The sequence below is a fragment of the Microcebus murinus genome, chromosome 5 (genome assembly GCF_040939455.1).
Source record: "Microcebus murinus isolate Inina chromosome 5, M.murinus_Inina_mat1.0, whole genome shotgun sequence".
NCBI lineage: Eukaryota > Metazoa > Chordata > Mammalia > Primates > Cheirogaleidae > Microcebus > Microcebus murinus.
This window is the reverse complement of record NC_134108.1, coordinates 24,171,808-24,196,084: the sequence shown is the minus strand read 5'-3', so window position 1 is coordinate 24,196,084 and position 24,277 is coordinate 24,171,808. Positions and strand designations below refer to the sequence as shown.

The following is a 24,277-nucleotide window of genomic DNA, read 5'->3' as shown; positions in this document are numbered from 1 at the left end:
CAGGCTTGGAAAAGATAGCTTGGGTTGAAAAAGACGTATGATAGGTACTTATTTGTCTGACACCGGGGAGAACATCTTTAAGGGATAGAGAATTTTGAAGGTGATCTTTTCTTTCTACTTCTTTGAAGCTAATCAGTAAATATGGAATGAATTATTTTATGCATACCATACTGCTTTGTGATGGGGAAGAAATACATTTCTTGCCCTTCATAAGCTTAAAATACACGTGAGAAGTCATGATTGACAAAAGAGTTAAGTTGGAAGAGCATGGAAGACAGTGGCAACCTTTATCCAAGAGTAATGTGAGAGTTGAGGGCTGTGGAGGGGAGATGGTATGAGCTAGCTTTCCCAGCCAAGAGCAGTGGGCCCGTCTCTGGGCCTGGGAGGCTGTGGAAGGGATTGGGGGCTGGGAAAGAATTGAGGAAAGGCACAGGTAGGAGGAGGGTGTGTGCCTGTGTGTGGCGAAAAGGAGCAGATGAAAAGGGGTGAAAGTAACGCTGTCTGGAGTGCCCAGCTCCTGGCAAGCCTAGGCAGAGCTCACACTTACATGTAGAGGAAGGATGGTCACCTCCTGGTTGTGGCGTCGCCCTGAGTCAACCAAAGACTCTTGGTTTTTACATCAGGTAATGTGAAATGATGTGGCATTTAATAATAATTGCTGGGCCAATCACAGTGACTTACGCCTTTAATCCCAGCACTTTGGGAGGCCAAGGAAGGAGGATTGCTTGAGGCCAGGAGTTTGAGACCAGCCTGGGCAACATAGCAAGACTCCTGTCTCTACAAAAAATTAAAAAAATTAGCTAGGGGTGCGATGGCACGCACCTGTAGTCCTAGCACCTGTAGTCCTAGCTACTGGGGAGGCTGAAGTGAGAGGATTGCTTGAGCCTATGAATTTGAGGTTACAGTGAGCTAGGATTGGGCCACTGCACTCCAGTCTGTGTGATAGAGCAAGACCCTGTCTCCAAAAAAACAAACAAAAAACATAGTTGCTTCTAGCTAAATGGTGCTTAGGTGCCAGGCACTGTTCAAAGTGCCTTAGTAATTCCTTTAATCCTCATAGCAACACTTTGGGGTAGGTCCTGTAATTTCTGCCATTTTATAGGTAAGAAAACAGAGGCATAGGGAAGTTAAGTGGTTTGCCAACGGTCTTAAAACTAATAAGTGTGGGGCTGAGATTTAAATCCAAGCAGGCTGGCTCCATAGTCTGTATTCTCATGTCCTCATGCCTAGAGACACTCTTGGCAGAAACTTCATGACCTGTCTGAAAACAAAGGGGATCTTTCCACATAAGACAAATTACTGTATGGAAAAATTTAGCAGTGCAATAAAATAATTGTTCAGAAACCCTAAAATTTGTGTTTGGAAACCTGGGTACAGAGGAGGGTAGCATTAGCTGATATTGGTTTGAGGAAGCAAATGTGAGGGGACTGAGGATGACCGAGTCTAGAAGACCTGGTTTGAGCTCCTTGGCTGCTGGCCTCAGCAGCTGGGCTGTTTCTCCCAGGGGGTCACCCCTTCTTCTGGTACTTCATCCATGCCAGAGTACTAAATCTGGTTGGGCCATTCTTTCTTCACAAGATTTATTAAACATCTAATCGGATTCTCACAGTAGTGGATTTATAGGATGCATATGATGAAGCCCCACCTTAGATTTTGCCTAGAAAACCTTGTGTGACTTCAGAAAATCCTGCACTCCACCCACCTTCCCACCTGGTTGTGATGCTTGCAGCTTTTGCTTTTCTTTTTCTTTTTTCTTTTTCTTTTTCTTTTCTTTTTTTCTTTTCTTTTTCTTTTCTTTTTCTTTTCTTTTCTTTTCTTTTCTTTTCTTTTCTTTTCTTTTTCTTTTCCTTTTTCTTTTTTTTCTTTCCCTTTCCCATCTTCCCTCTTCCCTTTTCCCTTTTTCCTTTTTCCCTTTTCCTTTTCCTCTCCCTTTTCCTCTCCCTCTCCCCTCCTCTCCCCTCCTCTCCCTTCCTCTCCTCTCCTCTCCTCTCCCTCTCCCTCTCCCTCTCCCTCTCCCTCTCCCTCTCCCTCTCCTCTCCCTCCCCTCCCCTCCCCTCTCCTCTCCCTCTCCTCTCCTCTCCTTTCCCTCTCCCCTCCCCTGCCCTCCCCTCCCCTCCTCTCCTATTCTCTTCTTCTCCCCTCCCTCCCTCCCTCCCTCCCTCCCTCCCTTCCTCCCTCCCTTCCTCCCTCCTTCCTTCCCCCCTTCCTTCCTTCCCCCCTTCCCCCCTTCCTCCCTCCCCCTTCCTCCCTCCCCCCCTCCCCCCCCTCCCCCCTCCCTCCCTCCCTCCCTCCCTCCCTCCCTCCCTCCCTCCCTCCCTTCCTTCCTTCCTTCCTTCCTTCCTTCCTTCCTTCCTTCCTTCCTTCCGTAGAGATGGAGTTTTGCTCTTTCTCAGGCTGGTCTTTAACTCCTGAGCTCAGGCCATCCTCCCTCCTCAGCTTCTCAGAGTGCTGGGATTACAGACGTGAGTCACCATGCCTGGCCACTTGCAGCTTTTTAAAGAGAGGTGAAAATACTTAATTTCACAGATTAAAAAAAAGCTGAAAGTAGCAATGTCTGGTTTACTAGGTGGGGAGTGTGGAGTCCCAAGGTGTGGGCCAGGTCAGACTTTGCACAGGTGCCCGCAGCCTAGTCCCACTGTTGTCCAGACTTGAAACTCCTAGAGATTTTTGCACAGGATGACATGAAGTCTTTTCTCACCTGGGCAGGGAGAAACAGAAGCTGGGTACTGATGAACTGGTAAAAACAGGCCTTAGAGGGTTTATAGACTTTTTTTTTAAACAATCCTGACTCTGTGTAAAGAACATTTTTCCATATTGCTGGTTAGTCAGGTTATGACAGTTCAGTGACTAATGCCCAAGGGGCATTTGTGCCACAGCCCTCACTGAATGTGGAGTTCCCTCTCCCCTCTCTTCCATTTAAAGATTTAGTTGGATCAGATCAATCTATGTTCTGTTTATACCTTTGTGGCACTGCTATTCTTAAGAACTAGCGATTTTGTAAATGTATAGCTTTCATGAAGCAATAGAATGTTTCTGGACCGCAACTAGTTTGTTACAGGTCTGATTTTGAATGCCACCAGTGCTGTTTCTTAGAGTTACAAAATCTTTTCCTATATGTTTTGGTTAATTGTAAAACTTCGGAAATTGAAAAAGAGGTGTGGCATTATTTATTTATTTACTTACTTAATTTCTAAATACCTATTTTTTGGCATGTCTAAAACATTAGGAAAAGTAGATAACATATTGGAACAGTTTACATTTATTTGATGAATCAGATACACAGGCATAAAGTTATGGTAGAAGTAACATAGAAGAGCAAATGTTTTTATGGAACTTCGTTTATGAAGTGTGTACACATACATTTAAGCTAACTAGGGCAAGCATTTTTATCCTCACTTTACAGATGAGGAAACTGCTCAATATCAAACATCTAATCAGTAACAGAACTGGCATTCAAACCCGTCTTTCCTGTTATTCCCTGCTGCCTTTCCAGCATGGACAGTGGAAGGGGGATAATAACTAGGCTGGGAGATAAATTTGAACCAAACCTTGAAAGGAAATAATGTCTTTGAGTTTAGTGGCCAGCACACCTCAGCAAAAACATTGTCAGAAGTCCTCTGACCATTGCCAACACTCACCCTGTTACCCCAAATCACCTGCCTCCCTGGAACAGCCTCACCCTCAAGGATGGAGCCATGCAATAGGGTGAGGTGTCTGTTGCACATATTACTGGATAATTAACAAGCTCTTGGCTTTGTACTTGTTTTTGAGGCCCAGCCACAAGGCCACATCAAAGTGGCTGACATGTCAACAAGCAGGACTGGCAAGTTGGAGTGAGCCCTCTTCATACAAGGAAAAAGCCTGGAGGGTAGGAGGCAGGTGAGCACGGGTGTGATGACAGATGCTGTTAGAGGGACAGAGACGTGGGCAGAGGTTTGGTGCCTCCTCTGTGTTCCGTGCATGTACTTCTGTTAGAGCTCTTAGCACAAGTTACCAATCTTTCCAGCTGGAGACCTGGTATGTAGGAAGTGCTCAGTATTGGTTAAATGATACATTTGCTGCTTTTTTAAAAAGATAGAAATAGGATTTCCCCCCTCTAAGTCTGCCTTTCTTTAGTGTAAAAATACTTTCAAAGGAAATATCAAGACAGCCTCAGCATTTGCATTTTGAATATTGTGAATAAAAAGGTATAGTTAGGCCATCTTTTAATTTGATTTTATTGGTCCTAGGCTAATATATTTTAGTTATTGCCATTACATTTCAGAGACATTCCCATCAAGGCTGTTCCTCTGAAGGACTGAAGATAAAAACAACTGAACTTAATAGACTAATTAACATTTTAAAGGACACTAAAGGTCATAGCCCAGATAACTGTGGTTAATTTACTCAGAGTTTCAAACTCCTCTTCTTTTCCACTTCTTTTTGGTGAGCTTCAGTATGTTCCAGTCTTTCTGGCTAGGATTACGGCTCTCTCTTTTCTTTCTGCTCCTCTTGGCCTGTGTGGGTTTGATGTGCCAGTGTCTTCAAGGTGACTTTCTTCAGCACCGGATTTGTATAAGGCCTGGGTCTAGTGGTCCCAGACAGACAAAGATGAGTAACAGGAGTCCTCTCCTGAGTCATCACCCCATGAGGGTCCCCACAGTGAGGGGCTTGAGTAAGATTCAGAACAGAGCATGCTGGGGGGAGTCAGAAGTCAGGGGCAGGGGAGTCCTGGTGTCTAGAGGGGAAGTTGGTGTCTAGAGGTGGGCCTTGAAGGAGGAAGAGGAAGGGGAGGAAGTTTACTGGATGCTAGTCTGTTCACAGCCCTATATGTGTATCAGTTTTTTTCATCCTTATAACTATTATGTAAAGTACATTCTGTTATTATCTGCATTTTATGCAGAGGAAACTGATGTGAAGAGAAGTTCAGTAGCTTGTCCAAGAGCATACACCTGAATTCCAGCTTAGGCGGTCTGGTTGCAGAGTCTGTACTGTGAATTGTTGTCTGGGGCTGAATGGGATTTTGCACAAATGAAGATGAAGTGGAAGCCACAGTGATCAAATATATGGAAGTAGACAAATTGGTTTAGGGCCATTTTGCAGAGGCCCTGGAATCCCACGCTGTTGGGGATAATTGTAACGTGACGGCACTGATGTGGGCGGCACTGATGTGGGCTTTATGGGTCCCACCACCTTTGCTGATTGATTCTGTGGAATGTTGTAATTCGGTGGGCTTGTGAAGGTTCGGAGCAGGGGAATGTCATTGTTTGTTCCCTGTCCTGAATCTTTGGCATTCATTCCCCCATTCATGATGAATGCGCTTAGGTCTCAGCCTTTGCTGTCCTCTGTTCCCTGCCCCCTGCCCATTCTCTTTCCTTCCCTCTACAGTTACACTCTGGAAGTTTCCTGGAGAGTCACCACTGTTTCTGCCTTTCCACCTCACCCTTCACTCCTCACCATCCTCCTGTGACCTACTCTCCATCATCCTACTGGAGCTGTCCTCTCTGAGGTGGTGGTGCCTGGCTCCCTGCTCATTCTGGCAGGACTTTCCAAGCTTATCTTATCCAGTGATTCTCAACCTGGGGTGATTTTGCACCTAGGATATGTCTGGCAATGCCAAGACATTTCATGGGGGGACGTTTGTGTTGTCATCAGTGGGGATGGGGATACTGCTGAACATCATCCTATAGTGTGTAGGATGTCTCCAACCACAGCCCAGCATGCCAGTGGTGCAGAGATGAGGAACACTGATCTTGCCTGGTACTCTGGGACATTTCACAGTTCTCTATTCTTAAAACTGACTGTCTAGACAATTTTCTCCTGACTTATCTTCCAGTGACTTCTCAGTTTGTTCCTTACCAATCTCTGTGAAGGATTCTTCTCCTCCAGGGTTGATTCTAGTCCCTGCTTCCCTTGCTTTGCCAGCCCTGCATCTCTGCCCACTACTCACATTCCCCTTGGGTGTCTCATTAGCCCCAAGGATTTGACCTCTGTCTCTGGGCGACTGACTCCACATCTGTATTCATAGCTATAGCACTTTCAAGCTCCACTGAGATTCATGTCTTTCTCCAGTGGTGCACAAGCACTTCTAACGCAGCAGGTCCAGAAGAGGGCAGGCCAAAATCTTCTTCCATCCAGCCTGCTGCTGCTGTGTTTGTGGACACGTGCACACTGAATCATCTTACACTGCTCCCGAAGCTCAGGCACTCATTATTTCTCAGCTGGTATACTGCAGCTCCCTCCCTCTGGCCTCCCTGCCTCCAGTCCCATGCCCCACACTACCACCAGGGGAGCTTTCTAGAAAGAACTCTGAGGCCAAGAGTCTTCTTTAGCTTTTCACCTATAAGAGATACAGTCTGAACTGTACATGGCATGTGGATTTTGTGACCAAAATCCTGACCTTAAAAGGGGCCTTTGGAGAACATGGACATTGGGGTATCATGACAGGGAAGGTAGGGAGGGACAGATATTGAGCATTAGGGTCCAGCAATGCTCACTTCCTATAATGTACTGTGTGGTCCTCCCCTACAGAGAATTGTCCAGATGCCAGTAGTGCCCTCAATGAGAAATGGCAGATTTAATTTTTGGCTTCTGCCTGTGACAAGTGAAGAGAAATGCTCAGCACTAGCCCTGAGCACTTATTTTAGGGAATGGAAGGCAACAAAAGAACTGGATGGTAATACGACAGCCCGGATATACCAGGGAGTGATGAATTGTATTGGAAATTGTAGAAATGCAAAGACACAGTGGGGAGGCTGTTAGTTGTGTTGCTCTCTGCAGTGTCCTTCTTGTCCCCGACCTGTGAGTCATACTTAGCCCCCACTCCATGCAGCTGACAGCCCTTGGTTTGGGCCTGTGGCATCAGGTCTCTTTCCTTGGCCCTGCACTGCCAGACTGTCAGTCTTCAGTGTGGCCCCACATTTGGTCAGTTTTGCCATTTCTGACTTAGCCCCCCAGCCACCTCTTTACACAGCTGCTTTTGTAAATAAAAGCATCCCAAGCTGTATCTTTCATTGTTGGCTAATGACAAGAACAACAGCAACGACATTAATGAACCCTTATGTGCAAATACCATGCTAAACACTTTACAAGCATTTCTTATTTAATCATCACAAAGATCTATCTCTACACGGTAGCTACTAAATGCCCATTTATAGTTGAAGAAATTGAGAATTAACCAAATGAAGTAAGCAGTCCACTTTTAGACAGTTAGTATTCTCTGGGACTAAGACTTACACATGCCTTTTTTTTTTCCCCATTTCAAAAAATAGATTTTATTTTTTAGAGCAGTTTTAGGTTCACAGAAAAAATTAAAAGTATGGAGAGTTCCCACATATTTCCTGCCTCCCTCCAGCCTTCCCACTATCAACACAAAATGGTACGTATGTTATAATGGATGAGCCTACATCAACAGATTGTTACACTCAATTCCATAGTTTGTGTTTCATTCTTGGTGTTGTACATCTTATGAATTTTGACAAATGTATGACATGTATCCACCATTATAGTATCACACAGAAAAATTTTATTGCCTAAAAAATCCTCTGTGCTCCACCAGTTCATCTGTCTTTACCCCTCCCAACCCTGGCAGTCACTTACTTACTCTTTTACTGTCTCCATCATGTCTTTTTGACATTTAAAAAAATAAGTTCTAAGCTTAGGTATTCAGTTATCACTGAGAAGTAAAGAGAAATTAATGGAGTTCCAATCTCCACAAATCACATTTATTCCTTAAGAAATGGGTTTTACTTTGTGTCACTGTCTTTTTTTTTTTTTTTTCTGAGAACCTGTCTGGCTATTTGGACCCTGTGTGGGGGGGTGCCGTATGTTTAAAGATAGGGTACAAATGTCTCCTCACCTTCTAACCTAATAGCTTTGGAAGAGTTCTGGTTTTTTTCCTTCACTACCTGGTACTACCGGTATAATTATGTGCAGACCAACAGTTAGTTTGACCAAATATCCCTGCCATTAGGTGTCAGACTACTCTAGAAGAGAATTGGAGATGAGGCTGGGCGATTTTCTAGCTTCTTGTATTTAGGACAACCTAAAACCTGTGATAAAGGGCTTTGAGGGCCCTTTGGGAGATAACCATCGGAACTGGTTGGTTAAGTGGCCTCATCTTATTATTTCCTAGTTCACTGGAGTGGTCCTTTTTAAAGGAACTCTGGAATTGCCTGTCGTTATACCCACATCTTAAAACAACCTCATACCGTACTGTTATAAGTAGAGCTTGAATATCCCTAATCGGAGCGTCATGTTGGTACTCAAGAAGTTTCAGATTTTGCAGTGTTTCAGTTTAGGGATCCTCCACCTGTACTGACACGCAGCTAATTGCACTGTGAAAGATTTGGATTTTTTGAAGCTCGTTGGTATGTTTTTCAGCAGATAACAAATACCAGAAAATAAATTCTTTGGCACAGCATCATACCAGAAGAAAATGGTAAATGTTTTCCAATCCTGTCTGGTGTTTTTTCCAGTGGTAGAAATCTTGACACCAAGAAAATTGTTCCTGTGGCACAAATGGGCTGGTGTGGATGGTAGCTCTGCTCTCTGTGTTGGTGTCAGCTTGGATCCCCATGTGCTGTGACCTGAATCTCTCTCTCTTTCTTTCTGTTCCTACCCCAGAAGCCCCCTGTGCCACGCCCCTGATCTGCAGCTTCGGAAGGCCGGTGGACCTGGAGAAGGACGACTACCAGAAGGTGGTGTGCAACAACGAGCACTGCCCCTGCAGCACCTGGATGCACCTGCAGTGCTTCTACGAGTGGGAGAGCAGCATCCTCGTGCAGTTCAACTGCATCGGCCGGGCGCGCAGCTGGAACGAGAAGCAGTGCCGCCAGAACATGTGGACAAAGAAGGGCTACGACCTGGCCTTCCGCTTCTGCTCCTGCCGCTGTGGCCAGGGCCACTTAAAGAAGGACACGGACTGGTACCAGGTGAAGCGGATGCAGGACGAGAAAAAGAAGAAGTCTGGCTCGGAGAAGAACACAGGGAGGCCTCCTGGTGAGGCTGCAGAGGAGGCAAAAAAGTGCAGGCCCCCAAATAAGCCCCAGAAAGGCCCGAGCCACGACCTGCCCAGGCGGCACTCCATGGACCGGCAGAACTCCCAGGAGAAGGCGGGCGGCGCAGCGCCCTACGGCGCCCGCTCCCCGTGCGGCTCCCCGGGCCAGTCCCCGCCCACCGGCTACTCCATCCTCTCCCCCGCCCACTTCAGTGGGCCCCGCTCCTCCAGGTACCTCGGGGAGTTCTTAAAGAACGCCATCCATCTGGAGCCTCACAAGAAGGCCCTGGCCGGGAGCCACGTGTTCAGAAACGCCCACTTTGACTACAGCCCCGCAGGGCTGTCTGTTCACAGGGGGGGACACTTTGACGCCCCCGTGCAGTTCCTGCGCCGGCTGGACCTCTCCGAGCTCCTCACCCACATCCCCAGGCATAAGTTGAACACTTTCCACGTGCGGATGGAAGACGACGCCCAAGTGGGCCAGGGGGAGGATCTGCGGAAGTTCATTCTCGCAGCCCTCAGCGCCAGCCACAGAAACGTGGTGAACTGTGCCCTGTGCCACCGGGCGCTGCCAGTGTTCGAACAGTTCCCACTGGTGGACGGAACTCTGTTCCTAAGCCCGTCGAGACACGATGAGATCGAATATGATGTTCCTTGTCATCTTCAAGGTATAGGTGTTAATTCACCTTGCCTGCTTTCTGTTTGTTAAAAACCAAACAGCCAGCAAGATGAAATTGCTCTGTTTTGGCTTAATTTTCACTGATTTTCTTTTTGTTCCATTCAGGTACTAGGTAACATTTGACTATTTCAGCTTTGCTCAGTGAGGGAGTGGTGATTTTTTTTTACTCTAATGTCACTGTACCAAGTACAGTTGTTCTGGTGGAGTAATTTTTGTTGTTGTTGTTCTGCTGTAATTTGAAGAGAGGATTGCTGATGGATATATTTTTTTGTAATTGGGAGGAAATTTAGAGAAGGAATTGCATAAGTGTCACTTGTAAAATAGTTGCCTTTGAAACCTGTTTTAATGTGCCCAACAAGCTATGTATTCTCCTTGATCCTTGTAAACATAACAGTGAGGATGAATAGGGGTCAGGAAGGGCCAAGGTGTTTTTAGATTAGTTAATTTTGAAATTTATGAAGGATGAGACTGTCTTGATAGTGAATTAGAGGATTATCAGAAGCTCAGACATTAGCTTGGTGGTGGTGGTGGTGGGTGGGGGGGAGAGAGACAGTGGGGAAGCTTATTATGAATGACATACAAAGACTTGGGTACATTTCAGCCATAAATTGAATGACGGGTTGGTTAGTGTAAGTGAGAAATCTGACAATTCATGTAAAACTACTGAACTTCCATAAAGATGAGATGCATAACATATAACATGTTTATTCTTTAAATGTATGCTAAAGAAATAGTAAAAGAGGTATGTCCTCACCTGCTTTCTTCCCACCAGCGCCTGCTGTCTCAGTTCCCTAGAGACACTTTCAGATCAACTAATTCTTCAGGGTTTTAACATCAAATTTTTAAATACTGCTATCTTTTCCAAATTTAGATATTATCTGTTGACTTACTTTTAAGGTGGATCACTACATATCTCCCTTCTTCTTTCTTTCTGGATAATACCTCACAATTCTTGGTATGTAAATATTTAACCACTTCGGTAGCAGCGTCAACTGTAGTCGATAGCCACAGATGAACGTGCACAGTGAATTTAGCCGGCAGCCGTGATATGACTTTTCTAATTTTTCATTTATCAAAATAAAATTGTGAACATTTAAAAATAATGTAATGAAAACATATGTGTATATGTTATCTATTCTGATTTACGTTACAAGTAAAGCTGCCTGTAAAGTAAAACAAGCTTTCAGTGGTTTAAAGCTTTCCTCATCACACAAGAGCAAAACGGCTTCGTCGTCAATGCACAGCACAAACTATCGTGCGGACTATGAGTGCCAGCTGTGGGCAAGGTTTCATGGCCGGTGAGCACGGTACTGAAGTGGTTAATGTTGAGCCAAGAAGTATGGGGTTATTTCTTATTATAGAATACAGTATATCCTAGGATACCTTTCATTTTTATTAGAGTTAATGATTAATTACATTTTCATTTGCATGGTTTTTTGATTTTTGAAACTTTGGGTATTTCTCACTCTCCAGCAGCTTCACAAACAGCCTTGCAAAAACATTTCCACATACCTGTCAGATATTTTTTGGAATTTTTTCTTTTCTGAAAATATCCTTCGTGGAGATGTCAATCTTCCTGCTTCTGCCTGTCCTGGCAAACTCAGGACCTGCTGTTCTATACTCTGTCCTCCTAGGGATGCCTTCATTTCTCTTCTATTTTTTATCTTGTTTCCTAGATCCCATATTTTATATCTTCTCAGTGTATTCCCTCAATTCGTTAGGAAACATCCCCCAGGAGCTTTGTGAGAAAGGGAACGTGGGAGTTGCTGATTTGAGATTTTGAAAGTCTGAACATATCTTGGTTCTTGATTGCTGTTTAGCTAGGCATAGTCTTCTAGGTTATAAATATTTTCCCCTTGGAGTTTTGAAGGCATTCTTTACTGCCTACTGTCTTAAATTGTCCCTATTGAGAAGTCTAATATTCCTGTCCTGCCTCCACCTCCGCCCCTCTCTGAAGGTTTTAAGATTTTCTCTTTATGTCCCTAATATTCTGAAATTTCACCATAATATGGGGTTTTTTTTTTTCTTCCATTCATTGTGCTCTTTGTACTCTTGGACCTTTGATTTATGGTCTTCCATCTGGAGAAATTTTCTTTCGTATTACTTTTTTGGTAATTTCCTCTTCACTATTTTCACTTAAAAAAACCTGTGGAGGCCGGGCGCGGTGGCTCACGCCTGTAATCCTAGCTCTCTGGGAGGTCGAGGCGGGCGGATTGCCCGAGGTCAGGAGTTCCAAACCAGCCTGAGCAAGAGCGAGACCCCGTCTCTACTATAAATAGAAAGAAATTAATTGGCCAACTAATATATATACAAAAAATTAGCCGGGCATGGTGGCGAATGCCTGTAGTCCCAGCTACTTGGGAGGCTGAGGCAGGAGGATTGCTTGAGCCCAGGAGTTTGAGGTTGCTGTGAGCTAGGCTGACCCCACGGCACTCACTCTAGCCTGGGCAACAAAGCGAGACTCTGTCTCAAAAAAAAAAAAAAAAAAAAAACAAAAAACCTGTGGAACCCCTATCAATCAGGTATTGGACTGTTTGATCTTTTTTTTATGGGGGTGGGGGAATTCTTTATACACACACATGTATATGTATGCACACATATTAATACATTTGGCTGTGTTGTTTATCTCTTTGCTTTATGGAAAATTTCTTTGGCCTTATATTCCAGTATTTTTACTGAGTTTAAAATTTTCTTTTCTTATATTTTGAATTTCCAAGAGCTCTATTTTTAATAGCATCTTGTTCTTCTTTCATGGATGCAATTTCTTGTGTTGCCTTTCTGAGCAAGAAAAGGAGCTGAGAAAGTGCAGGAAGTGTAGTGTCATTTGTTTTGAGAATTTTATCTACCCTCCTGCATCTTTTAGCCTTTGTTATAAAGTGGAGTACTCCAAAGTTTAGTGTTTTAAAGCCGTGATGATTTAGTGATCTCTCACAAATCTGTGGGTTGATTAGTTAGGACAGTTAGGTTGGCTTAGGAGTCCTTAGTTGGAGTGCTTGTCTATGTTGCGTGTCGTCTTTCATCTTCCAGTAGGCTAGCTTGGGCTTTTTCACGTGGTGTTCCCAGGACAGTCTTCAGGAGATGAAGAGTGGAAGCTGCAGGGTCTCTCTAGAGGCTTAAGCTTGGAACTGAGTGACATCACTTCTATTAATTTTTGTTCATCAATGTATGTCCTTAAGGCTAGCCCAGGTTCACAGGATGCTGAGGTAATCTTCTTCTTGGTGGAAAGACTTGCATAGACTTTATCGTTGTTTGTAATTTACTGCACCCTACTATTTCCCTTTCAGCACATCATCCTACCCTCCCCAGTGCTTGTTGTCCAGTTTGAGAGCTAAACCATTTACCATTCTTCATCCACTTTGTGACCTCATGTATTTTGGTTCACAATTATAGGTACCTCATTGTTTCATGAAAGATGAAGTTTGTGGTTTTGTTTCTTGTTCTTCATTCTGCTTTGGGGGTAATTTTAGAGGGAAAAGGATGGAAATACCTTTACTTCATGTTAAAACTTGAAACATTCTTTATGAAAATGAATGAGGGTAGGAGGGTACGTGGGCAGAGGGTCGATGAAAGTAGGATTGTTCTTTTTCTATTCATGATGGACAAATTCCTTTGATGTAATCCATTCATCAGTTGGGTCCTTGCCTGTCATCAGTATGTAATACTAGCATATGAGATGCTTTTATAACATGTAACTAATTTTACCAGGCCTGAGGTTCTAGTACCACATGTGGAACTAGGAACACCCGGATTTTGTATACATTAAGTGTCTTGTAATTTCTAAAGAGGAAGGAGCCAGCTTGGGCTGGTTAATCAAGGGGGGGCAGTGAGAAGGCAGATGTGAAAAGGTGGGCTGTATCTTAATAGGCAGAGGATCTAGCCATGTCAGATGTTGGTGGATGAGAAGGAGGAGCAAAGAAAGGGTGGTGGAAGAAGACAGAAGGACAAGTTGTGATCAGGAACTAGGGAGAGAACTGTCTGGCTGGAGTCAGGTGTCCTAGAGTGGAAAATGAGGAGGATAGTTAGAGAATGGATGGGAGGGGATCCTTCAACCCACAATGAAGAGCTTTGTGATGTTGTTTTTGAATATGAATTGAAGGTGGTTTTTTTGTTTGTTTTTTAGCATTTTTTTTAAAAGAAAACAATCACATGGGGAAAAGTCTGAAAGGGTTGAGACCTAGAGAGAGAGTTGAAACTTTGTTTCTCTAGCCTAGCTTTGCAGAGATAAGAGACTGCAGGGTGAGGACAGTGGATGGAAAAGAGGAGGATATCTTTAAGAGATTATTTTAAAGAAAATTACAGCTTTGAGTTCACCTTGACTGTAAGAATGAAGAGGAGTCCCTTTTGGCTCGGTTTTCTTCTAGACCAGATAAATCATGTAATCACAGAGGTAGAGAAGGTTGGGAAAAGGACCTGACTTTAGGGGACAGGAGATGAGATTTGTGTGTGTTGGGTTTGAAGGGGTGTCGGGACTTCTGTGTGGAGATGTCTTGCAAGCATGGCTAGAAATAAGCACTTGGGATGGACACTGGAGAGCTTATTTCATGACAGTGGTGGTTAAAATCCTGAGAGTGGAAGAGCTCTTGAATGGAGAGAAGAGAAAAAGAAAAGAAAGAGGATATGACAGAGCCTGCAACTAATCTAGAGGGTAGATACCAGAGAGAAGATGGAGAAAAGGGTGAAAATTAGATAGGCCTGAGTACTAGTGTGTGTGTGTGCACGCGTGTGCACACATGAACTTAAATATAAATGGTGCGTTAGGTGTGCACTTCAAAGATATTGAGAAGTTGAGCTGTTGATTGTGAAATCTGAAGATGAGGATGTTTAATCAGTACTGAAGAAGTCATCAGTGCCACAAGTGAGGGCTTGACCACATATCAGCGTTTTTATTGCCACATGTTGGAGAAGTCCATGTGCTTTTATTTATAGTAAACTAGTTTAAATCATTTCTTCCATCACACAGTCCTGACCATGTGTTCTTTAAAGCATTTTCAACTCCAATGGAAAGGCCACGTTCCAGGCCACAGGATTAAATAGCCTGTAGTTGATTATGTGCCGCAAAGTGCTTACTGTCCTCTGTGGTGCACCCTGTGGGTTGTCACTCCTGTGCCCTGCCCTTTACCCCTCACTGCCCTCACCCAGCTCCACCTCTGGCCTCTGTTCTCATTCTTCCTCTGAAAAAAAATGTTTTGTTTGGTTTTAATAGTTTATTAAGATTGATCTAATTAGGACATTCTTTTATTGGGCTTCTTTACCACTTTGAGCCACATGTGATTGTTTTCTCAAGAATCTGCTTTTCGTTTAAACTCACAATCCTAGAGTTTAGGAATTTAGGATTCTCTGTACTTGGGACAGTGTATAACTGAGACAAATCTAGACACTCAGTCCAGGCCAGGTGCTCCTGTGAGTTTGCCTGTAGGTTAAGAGTCCAACATGAGTTTAAGTCTCTGTACTTTGGACTTTGCTACTTACTGTGAACTTGGGCAAGCTGCCCATGCTCTTTAGCTTCAGTTCCTTCTACCTTAAGTGGGAATAACAGGAATTTGCTTTATAGTGTTGCTGTGAGAGCTAAATGAAATGATTCATGTAGAACTTGGAGTACAGTGCCAGACCCTTGGTAAGCACTCAGTAAAAGTGACTTGTCTTCATTGTCATGGTCTTTGTTATCAGCACCTGGCTTCTGTGTCCACCCCTGCCCTCACCCTTCTTGGCAGCAGCTGGAGAATTACAGTAAGTCTAGGACAGATGAAGACTGCAGATGTCTCCTAATACTTCCCTGTGGCTCCTAGTACTTGAACTGATTTCCTGACATGTCCCCAGGCCACTCAGAGTGGGCATAGCATGTGAGACCTTTTTATTTCCAGCGCCCTAGCCCAGCGGTGGGTGGTATTATAAGAAGCACTTGTCACCCTAGCCATTTTTGGCATAGAGGCCTCCAAGGTTATGCTGTCTTTGCCTATTAACATGTCCTGTCCATTCACCTAACACACACTTAAAGAGTTCTTTCCACATTCCAGACTTTGGGGTAGATGCTGAGTCAAGGAAGTTGAAAAAGACATGGTTCTTGTCCTCAAGGAGGGAGAGAGTCATGTACGCAAGTACAGTAGAAAGGTTTTCTTTTAAGTACTGTGTATAGGGGTAAGAAGCAGGTTGGTCCTTACTACTTAAATGGTGAAGACCCGTGGTCTAACTGACTGCAGTGAGCAGCATGTTTGAATAAGAAGCCACTTAGGAGGACATGTTCTCCTGATTCCTGAAGTTCCCTGGTTTCTGCAGAGAGCAGAAATGTTACTCTCCAGATCCTAGACATTCTGACTCTTGCACAATTATTTGAACAGGACGAAAGCTGGCACCAGCTGAAACCCTTCCATACAAACTAGGCTAACATCTTTCCTTTACAAGCATTATGATGTTGATAAATACTAGAGGAATGGAGTTGTAACTTTTAAGAACCAAGTAAATATTAAAAAGACATTGAACTTCTTTTAGAAAAATCACAAGGAAGATATAATTCTGGTTCCTAAATTAGATGTGGTGATGGTTGAGCAATTTTGGGGACAAGGACAGTTAACATAGTAATTTTGGCTGTGGTGTAATTCTGGACTGTCGATTCCGAGACAGACATTGACGTTTTTTATGATGGGAATTGGTGGGTGAGAGCCCATGACAAGACCAACGATGTTGGTTCAGTCTCCGCATACCATGCAGTGACTTCTGAGCAGACAGTCCTGCATGAATACGGTATAGGCTGGTTTTGATTATGTGTGGCTTTGTTACTGGAATTTGGATGCTCATATTATGTAAGCCTAGCAGCACTTTTTGGAAAAGTGAATTAAAGCAAGTTTTTAATAAGCTTGAACCTGAAGTACATGTTTTATGATAATTAGTAATTAATAATTATTCTAAAAGGACAGCTTATGTGATAAGTATGTTTTGCTTTTTATGTTTATCCAAATGATAAAGTATTTGATTATAATTGGTAGATAAACCATTTTTATCCCTCTTAGAGATAAAATGTGATTTCCATGATGGCTGCTCTGAGCTTTGTGTCTTCTGTGCACAGGGAGACTCATGCACCTGTATGCGGTGTGTGTGGACTGCCTGGAAGGGGTTCACAAGATCATCTGCATCAAGTGTAAGTCGCGATGGGACGGTAGCTGGCACCAGCTGGGCACCATGTACACCTATGACATCCTGGCTGCCTCTCCGTGCTGTCAGGTTGGTATCGACCCCACAGAGGGGGGCAGAAGCAGTGTTTGATATTAGGCTTCTGTTCTCAAGTAAATAGGAGAAGATACTTCTGACAGTAAAGAAGAAATTCAGTCATAAAACTCCCCCAAAGTCCAGCAATCATGGCTGATTTACTACATTGTGATGTAGCCATTTCGTGGAATACTATGCAGTCGTTAGAGGGGATATCGTAGAATGAGATATAATTATGTAGGAAGTATTTCTAGTATATTAAATCAAAAAAGCGGGTTATAACATGGCATAAGAGCATGCTTGTATTTGTAAATAAGTGAACATGAAAAGGGATCTACTGGTGTGTTACCGGGTGTTTACATACTGGTCTAGTGGTAGGAGGCTGAATGGTTCCTTTGGTTTTCTTTCTGTTTGTGTATATTTTCTAATATTCTGTATGATAAGTTTATACTAAATTTCTAATGAGAAAAATTTATTATTTAAAAGGAAGAAGAAAGTTTTAGGTGACAAGATTTTCTTGTTTCCTTTCTGTGGGATAGTGCAGTTACCAGGAATTGTCTGCTTTGTAAGGTATTTGAGGTTGACATGAAAGATTTGTAGTCCTTAAAACACTTGTAAGAGGAGGCATTTTCTGGTGCTAAGAGAACATTTGAAATTTAGCTGTCATCAGGAAAACAGGGAAGTATTAATATTATCATGTGAAAACACATTAAATAAACCCACAGAAACACATGAGACAAAATCCTTGGAAATATCTTGGTTTAAGTATTTGGGGAAGAAAATAACTTGCTATATAATTCCTTGATATTCATGGGTAAGAGAGAAATTTTCCTTTGCTCTTCAGTGTCCAAGGCCTGGGTTTCAATACAAATAACTGATGATAGTTATTAATTATTGCATAGTTTTGTATCTTTAGCATTATGACTTGATTTTGGAAAGAGAATATCCTTAGTATTTCAGTTTATTCCAAAGATGACTGTATCTGTTGAATTGAAAAGTTGTTAGAGTTGTTATTTGCGTTTTATCTTGTATATACTAATGTTTTGCAGAAGAGAAATACAGTCATGAGAGATCTAAATGGTCATTTGTAGTCTGCACATCCTTTGATTCCAGATAAGATTGACCAGATAAGATTTATGCTAGTTCTAATGCATTGACCACATTTTTCTTTATTGATTTTTTTAGAGACAGGATCTTGCTCTGTCACCTAGGCTGGAGTGCAGTGGTGTGATCATAGCTTACTGTAGCCTCAGACTCCTGGGTTCAAGTGATCCTCCTGCCTCAGTCTCCCAAGTAGATGGGACTATAGATGCATACAACTGCACCTGGCTAATTTTTTTTGTTTTTCATAGAAACAGGGTCTCACTATGTTTCCCAGCTGGTCTCAAAGTCCTGGTCTCAAGTGATCCACCTGCCTCTGTCTCCTAAAGTGTTGGGATTACAGGTGTGATCTGCCGCACCAGGCCAACCACATTTTTATTTTTAAACTTAGCCTTGGAAATGAGATATCATAATCTTTTAGTTATTTACTGTAGCATCTTATGATAATTTTTGTGCCTTAATGCCATCTCTTAAGAGAAACCACAGGAAGTGGCTCCCCTCTCTGCACGCACACCACAGAGGGTTATTTTTTAAATTAAAGAAATAAGGAAGTGAGAGAAGGTTTGGGTCTGTTAACTCAAAGCATATTCACTTTGTAAAGGACTTGGGCAATCTAGTGCTGGCTCCTTATCTTCCACATACCAATGGAGGCCTCAAAACTGTGAATGCTTTACCCAGGGCCACACAAATTGTGGCCATGACAAAAACTTAAAATTCCCATTCTGGTGTTCTTTCTGCTGCACCATTGAAAGGCAGTGGGATTAGCTCTGTATCTTTAGGGAGAAAAACAATAGCATCTAGCTATACCCAGCCTCTTGGTACTCACTATACACTATATTTTTTCCTTAAAACAATTTAAGCTCAGACCTTTACTTCTGGCCCTCTACTATTATAAAAAGGAAAACATGTTTGATTAATGGTTTTTTTTTAAATCAATTGACAATATTCCTGTGAGGGTACAAGTGTTAGAACTATTAAGGCATCAAGAGAAGTCTTCTAGTAAGATGGAGCCAAAAATAAATAATTGCTTGTTAGAAAGGTATAACAGGTAAAAGAGGGAGGTTTGCTTAGAACCTCACTTTTAATGTTCAGTGAGATTAGTAGTCAGAAGGGAGTTTATCTCAGGTTACAGGACAGTAGTTCATGTCATGGGAAAGCGAGCTATGGGGCAGGCTACTCTGGTTCCGGTCTCAGCTCTTCTGCTTTCTGTTACCTCGGCTTGGCACTTTATCACTGTGTGCCGCAGTTTCACTTTCTAAAACGCAGAGGATACTGCCTACCTCACAGTGTTTTGAGGACAAACGGAGAATATACTTTTTTCTTACATTTAAAAAAATGAATCTAGCCGGGCGCGGTGGCTCACGCCTGTAATCCTAGCTCTCTGGGAGGCCGAGGCGGGCGGATTGCTCAAGGTCAGGAGTTCGAAACCAGCCTGAGCAAGAGCGAGACCCCGTCTCTACTATAAATAGAAAGAAATTAATTGGCCAACTAATATATATAGAAAAAATTAGCCGGGCATGGTGGCGCATGCCTGTAGTCCCAGCTACTTGGGAGGCTGAGGCAGAAGGATTGCTTGAGCCAGGAGTTTGAGGTTGCTGTGAGCTAGGCTGACGCCACGGCACTCACTCTAGCCTGGGCAACAAAGTGAGACTCTGTCTCAAAAAAAAAAAAAAAATGAATCTATATCAAGAGTCTGTTTTATTTGTAATTTCTAGTATTGCTTACGTCCTGGCACATTGCTGAAAGTGCCGGACTGTGCTGCTGAAGAGACGCTGAGCGCGAGAGAAGTCGCCGCGTGCTGGGGGGTTCAGGATCCTCCAGATCAGCACAACTCTTCTTCCTGAGTTACTAACTTTACTTGAGTATTTAAGGAAATCTTATTTTTACATCAAAGAAAACACAAATGTATGGAGTAGAATGAAAAATGTATGTGGATTTTAAAAATAAACCCAGAATCTTCAAAGAAGTTTCATGCAGGTTTGGGCGAGGGAAGTCAGCTGCTGGCACTCGTAAGAATCCGGAGGGAAGGATTTCCTATCGTCAGGGGAACTTCAGTGGAGTATTAGACAGTACTAGAATTTTCTTCTCACCAGTACGTGAAATGATTAGCAGTGCTGCATACCACAAAAGAAATTGGGAGTCTTTTAGGCGTACCCTGCTTTGGGTAGTGAAAGGAATGCTTTACTAAACCCTTGATCATTTTCCCAACATTTTGGTCTTTGATAAGTGTTGCGAAACCAAAGGGTGTGTGGCTCATGGTGTCTGTTTCCCCCAGGCCCGCCTGAACTGTAAGCACTGTGGGAAGCCCGTGATCGACGTGCGGATCGGGATGCAGTACTTCTCCGAGTATAGCAACGTCCAGCAGTGTCCACACTGTGGGAACCTGGACTACCATTTCGTGAAGCCATTTTCCTCCTTCAAAGTTCTCGAAGCTTATTGATGAAAGCTTTGCTTTAGTAATAGCTATTTTATTGATATTATTACTTTATTACATATCTTTTATAGGGAAACATTCTGTGACATTGATTTCTTTTCTAATTTAAAGGAGAGTTACTTTGTGTATGTGTGCCACTAAAACGGGGGCTGTCCCTTGCCCTGTCTCGATTCCTGAGTGTTAGTCCGTGGTTATGACCAGAGCCCAGGTGGGTAATCCTGTGAGTTTGGGTAGGGGTTCACTCTCACTCAGAGTCTCTGATGCAGCTTTAAGGTGATGGGGAGAGGATGGCGTGAGTTGAAGAAAGGGATTATGTGGTTGTCGACTAAAAGCATAGGAGTTGGGAAAAAACTCTTACTAAAATCTTAACTTTCTAGAGACCCATTTTTAGATCTTCCCTGGGCCTTGGGAAAAATATGTGACAAATGAATGTAAGTCTATGCCTGGAGAGCAAATAGTGTACTAGTCCATCTCAGCTTAGTGTCCTGCAGCACGTGCTGGCATGCAATTTACTCACACCAACAGATGGTTTGAAATTGGCATAAGTGCTGTTTCTAGCACTATTGTCGTTTAATAATCAATTTTTCATGCTGAAAATAACACCCAAATTATAAGACATAGTAAAGATATTGGTATTGCAAATATTTTTAGGTAAGCTGACCTATAACGGAGAATAATGAAATGAATTTGGAAATAATGCATACTGACTTGAGGGCACAAAGGCAGAGTTCTCTCATTTGAATTGTGTCTTTGAAGTTTGTCAAAATAGCTCCTAAAGAGAATCCATGAATAACATGATTTGGGCAGCGATGATTTATACAGGTTGCCCTGTCACAGTGCCATTTGATGTCAGATTCTTCTCACAGGTAAATCTCACAGCCACAGAATCTAACGGGTGAGTTTCAGAACCCAAAATTGCCGTATTTATTGTCCCCAAAATTGCTTATGGCCACATTTAACCCATTTGATACTGAGTTTCCAAAATCAAAGATTTGACCATAAGAGGGAAAGGACAAATATTGTTTGAGAGGATGATGAAGAAAAGAATAATATTATTTCTTTTAAAAGTGTGTTTTACTTTGGAAAATCACTGATTGTAATGTATAACAGTATGTTTGAAAATAGGTCAATCTAAAGATCTCATGATACCTTACTGTTGGTGAAAAAAGATCATCATATATAGAACTTCATTACTCAGAGCATTGGGCATTCCAAAATACAACCTTCTGTTCATTAGATCTTAATGATTTAAATAGAACGACATCCTATATACCCTTACAGAATTGGAATGTGATTTCTCAATGAATTTGGTAATTTCATGTATGGTAGGGATATATGCTAAAAGAATGCCGGAAACATAATTTTATGAATAGCCAAATTTGGGGTTGATGTGAACATTTTGTATTACTTATTTGGTTTATACCATTTTTTTCTCAGTGGGATTTTTCATTTCAGAAGTGTTCAGGCATTATTGCAAGTGAGTTTCAGTTCTACATGAAATATTTGATGTTTTGTTTGAAACAGCACAGCATCAAAGAACCAATGCGTTAACTAATATTTTTCATCTTTCAGTTTGGAAGGTTGTTATTTGGTTTGCTGCATCTGGTTTGATGTTTGATGATCTGAAAAATATTTCACAGTGGGGGAAAATGCACAAAATGCCTGTAAGAAGCAGAAAATCATTATTGGTCTGACAGTGATGCAGCTAAAAGAGGACTATAAGACATAACCTCTTGCAGATTTGTCTTTAATACACAAAACTGTAATTGTGAATTAACTGTTTTTCTATTAATTCTGTCATGTATCCAAGTCTAAAAATTGGTAAGTTTCTCTTCAGAATACCATTTAGATTTTATTTCTGAATTTAAAATAAATAGTAAAATATTTGTAATGCTGGTCTTTAATCCACCTAAATTTTTATAGTGAAACCAGCTTTATATTGTTGTTCTGAAGCTTAAAGTTGACCTGTACACTATATTCAGTAAGCTTCTAAGTTTAAAACTGCTGTGGGCATAGTATATGCCTCATTCCATATTTTCTTTTTAGATTGTTTACTACCCCCGAAAAAATAAGTGTGATGAGGTTTCACTATAATTGGGTAAAATTGCTTCTGGACATTATTTTGATGATAAACTTAGGATTCTCTGGATATATGCAGTGTTTAAAAAGAGAAGTGATCATACCCGGAATATAATTGAATATGCAACACTATAAAGATAAATCTTATTTTGGAAATCTGCTGGCCTTAATACCCCACACTTGCCCTGAGTACCTTGATTGGAATTGGAATATGTCAAGAAATATTATTATTATTGTTGTTGTTAGGATATTAGTTACCCAAGAGGTCCAATTTCTGTTTCTCTGATGAATAGTATTCACTAACATGAAGCATGTTTCATCTACCCTTAACATTTTTTTTTATCATTTATTTTTAAAAGTTTTATACTTTGAACAAATACAATTACCTGCGTTAGTGAGAAGACAATTTCTGATTGATCATTGCTTCTTCAGGCCATCTCAGCTGTCCACTCTCTGGTTACATCTGAAGCAACTGATATACCGGGTCTATACCTTGAAAGACAGACATGGTGCCATGAAGTTGGGGAGTTGGGTGAATTCCCATTCCGATTACAGAAGAGCATTCCCAAAATGCCCTTTAATTTCTGTTTTCTGTGGAAGTTTATTTTCTGAGAAAGTTATTTTCATATTTGTTTTGGGAAAAATTAACTCAAGAAAGAATCTTACTAGGTTTTCAAACCCTAGAACTATTTAATAACAGATTGACTGATATATAACTTACTAGAGCACCAAAACTAACTTGCTCAAATCTTTTGTTTAGTCCTGCAAGATCAATGCTTAACATGCAGTCTGTTCTCCTGTGGCCAAGTCGGTGACTCCAGTTTGCTTTTTTTTAGTCTCCTGGTAGCAACTGTTAAGTAATTGTCGTTGGAGGTTGGGGAAGAGGTGAAGAGAAAATGCTCTTGTTTAGTGCTTTGTTTCCTGAATAGGATGCTGCCTAACTCAGTTCATCTCCATGTCCTGTTGACTTTATTATTATTTCAGCTGATTGAAAGAAAATACAATGGATGGGCACAATTAAAACCAGCTCAAAAATATATTCTTTTTGGTAAAGATATCTTGTCAAGACATCTTGGATTGCACTTTTGTTGAGGGAAGACAGTGTAAATAGTTAAAGAATGTTGATAAAATTGAAGCATTTGGTTGTGGAATTGTGCGTGGTGTTAGAGGGTTTCTGTTTGTGAAATGTATGTATTAAAAATAATAAAATTTCAGAAACTAACATTGTATTCTCTCTTCAGTGTGTCACTTTATTTTTGTGTTGGGATTTTTGAGCAGTGGGATTGTCTGGTCAGAGATGTAGAGAAGGCTTTCTGAGGTTTTGATTACTATTCAGGTAGTCATTTCAAAGTCAGTACTGCAGCTAATAAAAACTTAACTTTTTGTGCTGCTTGCAAATTGGATATCACATGTAAAATCCCTTTGCAACAAAAAACATCCTATTTAACAAAGTTGATTCCATAAGGATAGTCCAAAATTATTGTCCTGGTTATAGGGAATTCTATTTAATAGTATTAAAGGAAAATAAAAACCGAGGCCACAGTCTAGATATACCCTAAGATCAACCACCCATAGCCACCTAGCCAAAATAAGTCATCCTGATTTCCCTGAAACACTAGTTCTGCTTACAAACAAAACACAAAATACAAGCTTTGCATCCTTGTCAGCATGATTTGGTGAAAACCAATCAGCTACAGTAGTTCCCCCATCTCCGAGTATCCAAGGTTTTGCTTTATGCAGTTTTTTACCCATGGTCAACTGCAGTCCAAAAATATTAAATGGAAAATTCTAGAAACAGTTCTTACAA

General features: G+C 41.9%; 1 protein-coding gene across 2 annotated transcripts in view; it reads left to right on the top strand.

Annotated features, from left to right (window-relative positions):
- Window positions 1-23,699, top strand: part of HECA (hdc homolog, cell cycle regulator) — a 46,086-nt gene extending 22,387 nt beyond the window's left edge. For both annotated transcript variants that reach the window (XM_012748061.3, XM_012748062.2), the window contains exons 2-4: window positions 8,605-9,645; window positions 16,717-16,871; window positions 20,233-23,699. In XM_012748061.3, the coding sequence (XP_012603515.2) occupies window positions 8,605-9,645; window positions 16,717-16,871; window positions 20,233-20,397 (1,361 nt within the window). In that variant the 3' untranslated portion in view covers window positions 20,398-23,699. The remainder of the gene's footprint in view (window positions 1-8,604; window positions 9,646-16,716; window positions 16,872-20,232) is intronic.
- The last annotated feature ends 578 nt before the right edge of the window (window positions 23,700-24,277 follow it).